Source organism: Argiope bruennichi, chromosome 2 (assembly GCF_947563725.1).
Source record: "Argiope bruennichi chromosome 2, qqArgBrue1.1, whole genome shotgun sequence".
In the NCBI taxonomy this organism is placed as follows: Eukaryota; Metazoa; Arthropoda; class Arachnida; order Araneae; family Araneidae; genus Argiope; species Argiope bruennichi.
In genome coordinates this window covers 132100890-132113437 of record NC_079152.1, presented here as the reverse complement: position 1 = coordinate 132113437, position 12548 = coordinate 132100890, and the positions used below count along the sequence as shown (strand labels likewise).

Below are 12548 nucleotides of genomic sequence, written 5' to 3'. Positions count from 1 at the left end.
TCACGAAAAACAGTCAAGAACACTGTTAAGAATTCAGTTAACCACGTGATCTTCCTGGGCGGAACTAGCTGTAATCATGTATCACGTGGTCTCCCTGTTGTTGTTTAGTATATTTTTTCCCAGTAGATGCGAACTGGACTCCTGTACAAGGGGGAGTGTTAACTCGGCTCTCTCTCCCGAGAAATTTTTGTGTAGTTCTCTAGGCCTTCTACACTTTGGCGTAATCATGTGCCTTTTGTTGTTGATGTTATCACTAAACCCCATAAAAGACAACCTGCGTCTTCAAGTCATTTTACCACAGACCACAATCTTGACTATCAAATGAATTATTGTGTAATCAAGAAACGAAACGATAATTTATTTTATATGGTGCCGAAACCCGTGAATTATTATACTGGGTGAAGATTGTGTTTATGCTCTTGAATTTGTGAATAATCATGGTGCTCTTGAAATTCTGCATATATCAAGGATTATAACTCATCGTTGGACATTTAAAAAGGTACTGTAAACCTTATTTTATGCATGAAAATGGAAACTCTTGATAAGTTAAAGGCGAAACGCAAGATATTTCGCACTGCTTGTACAAAATTGATTAACAAGGTTTATTTGTTATTAGAAAGTTGTGATATTAAAAAGAAAAGTGATCAAGAACAACTTTCGGAACATTTATTAAGTTTAGAAGCAAAACAATCAGACCTCAAAAGCCTTAACAGTGAAATTGAGGATTTAATTTCTGATAGTGCATTGTTTGAAATAGAAATTCAAAGCTCTCTTGAATATGAAGAGCAAATAAATGAAGCTAAGTTCAAAATCAAAATTAAGATCAATAAGTTTAAAATTTATCAACAACCTATCGCACCACTTGCTGCTAATGGTTCTAATGTAAGAATTAACTATCCTGCAACAAGCATTAATTTGCCAAAGTTAAGAGTTCCCACATTCAGTGGAGATGCTAGTACTTTTCTAGAATTCATCAATAGCTTCAATAATGCTATTGACTCTAATGATTCATTAAGTAATGTTGATAAATTCATATATTTAAAGTCCTTTTTATCCGGCGAAGCTTCAAAATTGTTTCTGGTTTTTCTCTTACTGAAGAAAATTACAAATCGTGTTTATCTCTGTTAAAGGACAGATATGGGAGGCAAGACCATTTGATTAGTCATTTCATGAATCGTCTATTAGAAACAGAAACCCATGGACAGGAAGTCGTAATTTCTTCCGTTTTAAAAGCAGAAGAGAACCCTGGCAGTTACGCGACTTTACTTCAAACGGCTAAAGTCCAGGCTGAAAATGGTGCCAACAAGATCATGGCTAGACTTTTATTCGATTCAGGATCACAAAAGTCCTTCTTGCGCAGTGATCTGAAACAAGCTTTGAATTTAAAACCAATACGCCAAGAGAAACTTTTAATTTATACTTTCTCGAAACGAGAACCCATCGAGAAAATATTCGAAGTTGTACGTTTAAGAATAAGGAGCAGTTTTACCCCTTATCAATTCCTAAACATTGAGGCTTTGGCTTCAGACGAAATAACTGGCGCGGACATATATTCGAATGTTGACCTCAAACATGTAAACAGAGTAATTCCAGCCACCTGCATCTTCTCTGACTCCCTCGAAAATTCCACCCCTATCCAGATCCTGCTGGGCGCTGACTATCTGTCCAATGTTCTAAGAAGAGAAGCAAGAAAAAAAAAAAAACTTGTTCTTGCAGCCGACATTTTTTGGTGACACGTTCAAGCGTTGTTTGAGAGGTATAATGCTGTTATGCAATAGCAAGTTAACGAAGGTATAATTGTTGATTCTACCAATAAACCCCATAAAAGACAACATGTGTCTTCAAGTCATTTCACCCCAGACCACAAACTTCACTATCAAATGAATTATTGTGTAATCAAGAATCGCAACAGTAATTTATTTACAAACACATCAATAGTTAAGAGCAAACTGCTAACTGGTCTTTTGCTCTTCCCTTTTTACAAGGAATGCATGGCACTGCTGTCACGCACGCACTTGGAATTTTACATAACCCATCTCGATATGCAAATTGCTTCGTATGTGACAGCAGTGCCTATATTTCTCCTATCGGTAACTTTTAGTGCTAACTTTTATTCAGCGGAATTCATCTTCCCATGCCTTCCACAATCTGTATATCAAATGTAGTTTCCTTTCGTTCATTCGTTTCAGCTATAGCGGCAGCTAAACAGGAAATGTTATGTTATGGCAACCCTGTACATGGATTTAAATACATTTGGGTTTTTTTGTAGTGGCGTTTATATTCGATATAAGAGCTGTAGAACAAAACCTTTCTGTATAAAATTGACGCTCTTTGGAGGAAAGAAGTTTCTTTTCCTAGATAAATCAAAGATATTTTTTATTTGGTCTGACTATATGATTAATCCCTTTGAGTTCACGAAAGGAAAAATAAATTTAATGATATTAAAATCATTCGCCAATCGTTGAGGAGAAACATCAAAGAATAGTTTTTGAAAAACCGATAATCTTTTTTATATTAAATTTTACACAATATACAAACAAATTTCTGGTTGGTAACGTGTGAATTCTTTTTCAGCTGTCGGAAAGTTTCTGTACGAAAATGTGTACCATTGTTATTTTATATTGGCTGCATACGTCCTTTTCGTGATGTGGCTCGGCCCTTTCTGGATGAGGACCCGGAAGCCGTTCGACTTAAAAATATCGATGATCGCGTACAATTTTTTCATGTCAGCCTTCAATTTACTTTTGGCGTGTCAAGTGAGTATGAATGCAATGATTCTATTTGATTACAAGTGCGTATGCGGTCAATGTTAATAGGATATATTCATGTTCATGTTAATGCTAATAACGTAATTTAGAATTAAAATTAATGGGATATGTTGGTATTAATGTGACTATTGCTTATTGGATCTGTTCATATTAATGTTAATTGTATTGTATTTAAAATTCATAGCGTATATACAGGTTAATTATTGTAGGATATTTTCATGTTCATGATCATAGTACAGGTTCACAAGACAATGGATTTACCAGTTCCCCTTTATTCTATTTTACATTTCTTTTTTTATATAAGAATGGTTCTGAAATAAAGAATTTAATTACATTCCGTTTCCGATTCAAGCAAGATGTATTGTCAATGCGTCAAAGACTAAAAATGGCATTCGCAATCATTTTACATATGCCTGAAATGTGGATCCAGACCATTTTTTATACCGGTCGTTTAGACTACTAACTCACAAACCCCTCAATAAACTCTTGGAGTATCTTAAGGCCGCCATCCCCTCCTTCATACACACAACATATCTGCATTCGCAGAACGCCCATTACAAATGTATATGATGTAACGGAAACACAGATGTGTTGGATGTGCCATCAACCTCTCAATATAATTCAAGTTTTTATCGATTTCTCTTTTTGGCATTCGATTTTGTGGTGATTGTAAGTCACTGACTTCAAAAGAACTGCATTTCATATTTAGAGTGTGTATTATAATATCTTGATCCAGACGATCAAATAAGAAAAATGGCGTAACAAAACAATTTATTTTATTTATAGTCATACATAACACAACTTGTTCTCATCTAGATTAATATTATTTACAAGAATCACATAACAGTTGAAAGTTTAATCAGGAAATAGTTCCTGGATCAAGTTGAAGAAAAAGTCTCCAAAAAGAACCGCTAACAGACTGTTAGTTCTAAACGGCTACTCCAGGGCAGCTCCAGAAATCCACTGTTCTTTATCGGATGGAACCTAACACAGAAACCCGAATCACGTGGAGCTTCTCAAAAAAAATCAAAAACTTCTTCGGAACCGACGCTTCTCCAAATTCTAATTCGAAGTCTCTCACTGCTGTCCACTCTAACTGAAAACAAATAAAAATACCACATTTTATTTCCGATACATATCCGCCTCCTATTTTCTCATTGGTGAACTTGAATTCCCTATCTCCAATAGCTGCTCAGCAATGCTTCCTCAATGGTCTCCACTCGATCGTGGAAGTGTCTGTTAAGGATCCACCTTTGTAGCTGACCCCTCTCGAACACATTCTAACTATAATTAATTCACAGCTAACACCGGCTGAAGTCCACCTATGTTCGACACTTAATGACAACGGTTGTTGGTCATTGATCCTTTCTTGATGATTTGAGGAATCTCTTCATAAGGCAAAAAAAGTTTAGCATCTGGATGTCTTGACTTTCTTCTCCCTTGAAGACATGATGGGTCTATTTGAAACGACGAAACACTCATTTGTGTCCTCTCGCCTCTATATAATAAATGACCAGACATGATGGCTCTACTAGTGAAAAGGATCCACATCTGGCGGTTCGTATGCACTTAACTATATATGAGGGTGACGTTACATCTGTCGGAATGCCAATTATCACGAGAGGAAAAGAAGACAGTATTTAAGCATACAGGGATTCCGAATAAGCATAAACTATTAGAATAGATTTTAACTACTTTACATTTCTCCGCTGCAGAAATACACGTTTGATTTTGTAAGATAAAAAAGGACAAAGCATTACAGCAATATGCTTGGTGATGTGCAGGTAGATGCTAGAAGATATGAATAGTTGCTCTTGCCATAGGATTGTAACCTATTTAATCGTTTTTAAAACTTCTATGTGTTTTAAATTTCTTTCATTTCAGCTGTACACAAGGATGACAGATAATTGGCATTTGAAATGTCTCAGAGGTACTCCAGAATATTATCAAAAGTTTCAGGTAAGAGTGAGAATATTTATAAAAAAATTTTATTGTCTTTCTTTAAAGCTACAGTATTTTTTTATATTTAATTTTACGTCACTATTTTGGAAGTGTAATAATTTATTTCAGGGAACAGAAATACTTCAGAGGGAAATTATTACTTAAGTCAAAATGCCGAATTTTTTAATCACTTTTAGTGACATGTAAGGAAGATAATTGACTTGATGTTTTAGTTTCATGACAAACGTAATAGGGAGTGTCTTGACATGTAAGGAAGATAATTGACTTGATGTTTTAGTTTCATGACAAACGTAATAGTGAGTGTCTTGACATGTAAAGAAGATAATTGACTTGATGTTTTAGTTTCATGACAAACGTAATAGTGAGTGTCTTGACATGTAAAGAAGATAATTGACTTGATGTTTTAGTTTCATGACAAACGTAATAGTGAGTGTCTTGACATGTAAGGAAGATAATTGACTTGATGTTTTAGTTTCATGACAAACGTAATAGGGAGTGTCTTGACATGTAAGGAAGATAATTGACTTGATGTTTTAGTTTCATGACAAACGTAATAGGGAGTGTTTTGACATGTAAGGAAGATAATTGACTTGATGTTTTAGTTTCATGACAAACGTAATAGTGAGTGTCTTGACATGTAAAGAAGATAATTGACTTGATGTTTTAGTTTCATGACAAACGTAATAGTGAGTGTCTTGACATGTAAAGAAGATAATTGACTTGATGTTTTAGTTTCATGACAAACGTAATAGTGAGTGTCTTGACATGTAAGGAAGATAATTGACTTGATGTTTTAGTTTCATGACAAACGTAATAGGGAGTGTCTTGACATGTAAGGAAGATAATTGACTTGATGTTTTAGTTTCATGACAAACGTAATAGTGAGTGTCTTGACATGTAAGGAAGATAATTGACTTGATGTTTTAGTTTCATGACAAACGTAATAGTGAGTGTCTTGACATGTAAAGAAGATAATTGACTTGATGTTTTAGTTTCATGACAAACGTAATAGTGAGTGTCTTGACATGTAAGGAAGATAATTGACTTGATGTTTTAGTTTCATGACAAACGTAATAGTGAGTGTCTTGACATGTAAGGAAGATAATTGACTTGATGTTTTAGTTTCATGGCAAACGTAATAGTGAGTGTCTTGACATGTAAGGAAGATAATTGACTTGATGTTTTAGTTTCATGACAAACGTAATAGTGAGTGTCTTGACATGTAAAGAGGATAATTGACTTGATGTTTTAGTTTCATGACAAACGTAATAGTGAGTGTCTTGACATGTAAGGAAGATAATTGACTTGATGTTTTAGTTTCATGACAAACGTAATAGGGAGTGTCTTGACATGTAAGGAAGATAATTGACTTGATGTTTTAGTTTCATGACAAACGTAATAGTGAGTGTCTTGACATGTAAAGAAGATAATTGACTTGATGTTTTAGTTTCATGACAAACGTAATAGTGAGTGTCTTGACATGTAAGGAAGATAATTGACTTGATGTTTCAGCTTCATGACAAACGCAACAGTGAGTGCCATTTAATATTTATGTCTTTTTTCTCTTCCTACTTCAGAGATCGCAATATTTGAAGGGAAGAATCCTTGGCTTCTTGTCGGAGCAATACTTAAGATCAGCCATAGCCTTGTTGCTGGCCAATTTTTTTTATATTTATATTGAGTAAAAATTACGAAAAGTGGAATAGTTGTTGACGTATAATATCAGTCATCCAATCACGTTTCAAACTTCGTTTCATTTAACTTGAATAAATTATGAATTTATTTAATTAGTTATTTATCTAACGCCCCTAGAATGCTGTACGTTATCGAGTATTTAAAAGATTTGAAAGGACTTCAATCGATTAAAAATGCATTTAAGAACTGATCCAAAGAATTAATTGAGAATGGAAATCAAGGAATGACGAATGAAGAATTGATTTTGTAATATCAAACAAATTTCTGCGGTAGTGATGTTGTAGAATTTCCTTTTTGCTTACGGCGATACAATGGTTTTACAAGAAGTTTTGCCAGATTTACTGGAAATGTAAAACTGATGTACCAGCAACAAGTTGGAATTTTATTCCTCCTTGAAAACTCTGCAACAGTACTCTGACTACCTTATAAAGTCTTTCAAAAAACATTTCATATTTCTTTAAAAACTTTCATTCTCCAAAGTCAGCAAATGTCAGCCAGTAGATTTTACAATCAACGCTGGCGCTAATGACTTTTGGTGATTTTTATTCAAAAAAAAAAAAAGTCGTAGTATATATCAAACGAGTAAGCTCAGTTTCATCCGTGAATTATAATTAATCGATATGAATATCTTTTTCTATTCATTCTTTAATTTTATATCAGTTTTTCAGCATCAAAATTACTAATCCTTAATGACAAAAGCTGACTTATATCTAGAATTTTAATCAGAGAAAAACTATATGATGGAAAAAATATCTGATAATTATCATTATCATCAGAAATACAGCAAATTGCTTTTAAGCGTAATATGATCGCAACTATAATATCATTCTGCAAGTAATTGTTATAATCAATTTATTGATTATCCCACTTTATAAAGATGAATAAACGAATAAGCGATTATCAATACATGCATACCAAATTCTATGTACATGAAAAATACATCAAATTGTATTTTTTTAAATTACAATTTTTGAGATATAAAAATTATTATCAGGTAAATCTGATAATATTGCTGATAATTATTTAAATCTGATATTTTTTTATTAACCAATTATTTATGAAACTCTTGGATTTTTTTTTAAATGAAACACATGTAATAGTTAGTTGAATATCTCAGTAAATTAATTAACTTCAAAAAATGTGTTCTCATCAATAATAATATAGCGAAAAAGTACTATTATTTATTTATATTACAAAATTTTCGAACTAAGTTAACTATAAAAATATAATCGATTTTATACAGAGCATATTAAGATAAAAACATTCATTCGTTCTTTGTTTTTTTATGGAATAGCAGAATAGTGTAAACTTAGTGTTATGCATGGAAAGAAGTAAATATTTTTAAATAGAAAATATAAGCAACTAGAATATTAAAATACTGAACAGAAATCGGTAATTTGTTATTAAAAAATTTATTTACTAGAAATATATTTAAAAACAAAGTTCACATTGTCATTATATAATCTTTAAAAGAACGAAATTTAGAATACCAACAATAGTGGAAAAATTTATTAAATTTCAGTTAAGTTTGACATTTCAAAATACTTGCAATGTTGGGTTTAATCGTCTTATCTATATAAATAATTACGAAATTTGTAAAGTGTATTAATGCGCCAAATAACTATGAAACAGAAAATTTCATACAATTTATTCAGCATCGTAATATTTATTTTACTATTCTTTCGTAAAATTAGTGAATTACTTTTTAAAGAGAAAAAATGAATTAAAACTGTAACACAAAACCATTTCTAGGATTCAAACAAGATCAAAAATCACAAAAAAGCAACTCATTTACTACTGACGGGCAACGACCCATTAATATCACAAGCTATCGGAATCGATGATGTTGTTTCCAACTAAAATGACTAAAAGAAGATGAAAACACGTTCAAATTTTCAGATTGAGGACCTATCTGCATTTTGAAAAAAATTTCGGAGCTTACTTCACGAAACCTAAAGATAAAGCACCTTTAACTTACAAGAATTTAAACGATTTCTAAAAAGCAATATAGAAATGATCTTATTTTGCAATGCAGTTTTATTCAAAGGAAAGGAAAAGAGGATATATTATGAGTGGCATTAAATGAAACACATTTGAAGAATTAAAGTGCATTACTCAGCAGCTATTTAAAAAAAAAGAAAAAGATTATTGAGTCCCCGATCAACTGAATCATAAGTAATCAAAAATTGCCTGCATTAAGTCTTAATTGATTCATTTCTTTTAATTATAGCAATATTTTGATTTGTTCGAATGATCGGCTCTTCAACTATAACACTTATTTCTATCGAAAAACTTGGCTTATTGCGATAATTTTGCCATGTGCGTAATCGACAAAGATGTAAGCTTCGCGAAGGGCATAGTAGAGTCAATCGAAACCAAGAATGCATTACATTGGATATAAAGGATTGGAAATATTTTTATTGGCGCAGTATACACTATCGTGGTTTTTATACCAGTAAACATCACAAACCAAGTAATCTTTGCTATAAAGTGATATACTCTTAATGAGTGACTTCAAATATATGTAATCTAATACACAAAAAGAATGTTAGTTTGTTCGTATTTTATGCACCACCGTACCGTTCATCCAATAATGATAAAATTTTGGCAACTTATTGCTTGCACTTGCTCGAAAGTCATATGCATAGTACAAATATTATATCTAATATGTGAGAATAAATTTTTGTTTGTTCCTATTTTGTGAGCTTCTGTACCTCTCATCGGATGGCGATAAAATTCGCCAACTTATTGCTTTCAACCTAGAAAATGTATGCTTGGTTATATGGTCGGTTGTATGTTGAATGCTCACAAATCGGGCAATCAAGAGACTTTTGCTGAAGACGGAAAAACAGAAAATATTGTCTATTACTAAAGTATACTTGAATAATAAAGTCAGAAAGAGATTAAATACCATTTATACCTCTCCTATATATACACTGATGGGAAAAAATACCGGTATTACAAAATTGTACAAATGGCTCAAAATACCGGTATTCGGTATCCCGGTATACCGGTATTGCAATCCCTACATACAACAGCGGTATGAGGACGAGCGTTATCCTGTTGGAAAACTCCCTCTTGAATGCTCTTCATAAATGGCAGCCCTACAGGTTGAATTAACAGACTGACGTACAAATTTGCAGTATGTGTTTGGGATAACCACGAGAATGCTCCTGCTGTCGTAGGAAATTGCTCCCCAGAACATGAATCCAGGTGTAGGTCCAATGTGTCTAGGACGCAGACAGTTTGGTTGCAGGCGATCCCCTGGCTTCCTTCTGACCAATACACACCCATCATTGGCACCAAGGTAGAACCTGCTTTCCACAGAGAACACAACAGATCTCCATCTCCACTCCATCCTCCAATGAGCTCTGGCTTAACACCACCGGCGTCGCAAACGGCAATGGCTTGCAATCATTGGAATGCACGCTACAGGACACCTTGCTCTGAGCTGTCCATGAAGTAACTGATTTCTAACAATTCGTTGAGTCACAGTAGTACCAACTGCAGCTCGAATTTCTGCCACAGTCGTAGTAGGATGCGCCACAGCTATATGCCGAATACGGCGGTCTTCCCACTCAGCAGTGCCACATGGCCGCCCAGACCCTGGTCGCCTTGAAGCAGTACCATCCCTAGATCACTGCTCCCAACAACCCTGAACAGTGGATATATTCCGGCCAAGTCTTTCTGCAATATGGCGGAAAGAAAATCCACCTTCTCGTAGCCCTATTACACGTTCAAACTCAGTAAGCTGTTGATAATAGCCTCTTCGTCTTCTTAAAGGCATTTTTGGTTAAGATCAACTCAGCACTTCAAATTTCACAGATAAATAACGCTCAGGAACTTTACAGTACATATTTAAAGCAAACTTGATTTGCAAGTTCTGAGTGGCGCTACTAGCGCCACACTTATGCGCGAAGCCCGAAATTTGAATCGACGTCATCTTTCAAATGTATAAACACGCCTACCAAATTTTGTTTATCTAACACAAGTCTTTCTTGGTGTTGGGATTTTTTTCCCGTCAGTATATCATTCAATTTCAATGAATGCATTCATTGATGATAAGAAAATAAAATTATTCTTTCTATCATTCCTAATTAAACAAGATAGCTATTTCAAATTTCAAAGGATATTTCCAAAATTATTTCTTCTTCGTCAGCAACACGCCGAGTATGTTTTAAATAAAATTTAGTGTTTTATGTATTGTTAAGCATTTCCAACTAATGCAATTAAATTCGTTTATATTATAATAGATGAAATACTACTTTTGTGATCGAGCCCAAGTGAACAGAAGAACGCATTATTTTTATTGAGCAGTTTCTTAAATCAAAACTATTTACAGAAGAATTTTTATTTCCAGGTAAACATGTCATTGATATGGAATCTATTTTTTGAAAAATATATCTCATTGATAGATACGGTAAGTAATAACATGTTTAGAATTAAATTATCAGTATTATAAAATTTTCTTTACGTAGAAATGCCGATTAAAAGAAACTTGGTGATAAGCTTTCAAAGTGAAAGGTGCTTATGCAGGCCGAACATTTTGGAAACAATTCATTTAAGCTATTTTCACGATGAACCAATGACAAACAATAAAGAAGAAAAACTATTGTGAATATCAATCATTATTTGCGTCGGCACTTATACTTACAATTGCGATTTTTGCCGAAGAATATTATTCGATTATTCAGCGTTATCTGTGATACTCTTCTAAAACATAAATGCACAAAGTAATTTATAATCATTTTAAAATTCAAAAGTATATTTTCAGTGATGCCAATTTAATTATGGTATACATTTTTTTCCACTTTCAACAACATTTTTATAAAATGCTTACAAGATTTGTAACATTATATTTTATTGTTGTATTGAACTGTCAAAATAATTTCATTGTTTTATCAAAATTTAATAATGTTAATTTTTTGTTTAAAGCCTGGTTATTTAAGTTTAATGTAACTTATGTGTCAAAGAAATCAATCTTCAAGCCAAGATTTCCGTTACCAGCTGTTTGATATTATATGCTTTTTAAAATATGTTTCTCCACTGAAACTTTTTTAAAGAGCTTCAAATTATTTCTTTTTACAATATAATAAGGAGAGAGAGCTATATATTTTTTATGCTATTATTTTCTTAATTACAAAGTTTAAGCTTCATTCAATTTCACAATCATTATTATTCGAGATTTTAAGTCGGGATAGAATGGTTGATAGGGCATTGGATTCGCATCCCTTGGCTTGTGAGTTCGATTCCCACCGCCCTCAAACCCTCCGTGTACATGTTGGCACACATAAATCTGTCGCAGACATAAAGTCTAGACAATACCACTGAGGGTACTGTATCAGAGGTGATCGTTCTCTGATTCAGGTCTAAATGACGATCTGTAGATGAGTGAATGAAATGTATAAATGAAGTCCGCCTTGTGAAAAAGACAGTGACGCATGAGTAGCTAAGACGTAGTCTTGGCCCTAGATGGCGCTATTGAAACAAGAGATGCTGAAGCTCAGTTTAAAATCGCTGCCTTTACCAGCGGGCTTGTCTATGTCAGACGCCACAAGCAACAACAACAGCATTTGAGATTCTTATTTCAAAAGCATTTTTACTACAAAAAATATCAAATTTCGATCATTTTCTTATATTTATTTCAAGATATTTAAAACAGAAATGCCTTGTTTCAATTGCCAGAATAGAAAAAAATAATTCATTTTGGCATAAATTTCAAATATCATAATTTTTCATTAATCTTATCATTCCACAAATGTGAAATTTAAAATAATTATGCACGCTGAAACGATTACTTAGTATTCTTAGACCAGAATGAACAAGCTATCCAAAGAAGCGACTAGTTGTATGTATAAAATTAAGTTGAAAATCTACAAATTATTTGAAAAAAACTATTATGTTGCATAAAATTCTTATTATCAATAAAATACTAAACCTAGATTAAAATGCGCTGAGTAATGTAAATATATATATATGGGTTTATATGTCGTTTAGTGAATTTATTTTTTCCAGGCCTTTTATATAGCTTGCAAACGGAACGTTTTCTAACTTTAATGGCTGATATGTTCATCTAAGCATTTCCTATAATGTATTTTTTAATTATTTTATTTTTGTAATGCT

At 32.9% G+C, this 12548-nt stretch overlaps 1 protein-coding gene across 6 annotated transcripts in view; it reads left to right on the top strand.

Moving 5' to 3' along the window:
- The window catches only part of LOC129961912 (elongation of very long chain fatty acids protein 4-like), a 52191-nt gene that overhangs the window by 26480 nt on the left and 13163 nt on the right, over positions 1–12548 (top strand). For 4 of the 6 annotated variants that reach the window (XM_056075546.1, XM_056075542.1, XM_056075543.1 and 1 more), the window contains exons 3-5: positions 2575–2756; positions 4653–4727; positions 10786–10845. In XM_056075546.1, coding sequence (XP_055931521.1) covers positions 2575–2756; positions 4653–4727; positions 10786–10845 — 317 coding nt within the window. The remainder of the gene's footprint in view (positions 1–2574; positions 2757–4652; positions 4728–10785; positions 10846–12548) is intronic. The other 2 variants (XM_056075547.1, XM_056075545.1) reach the window with 1 other exon arrangement.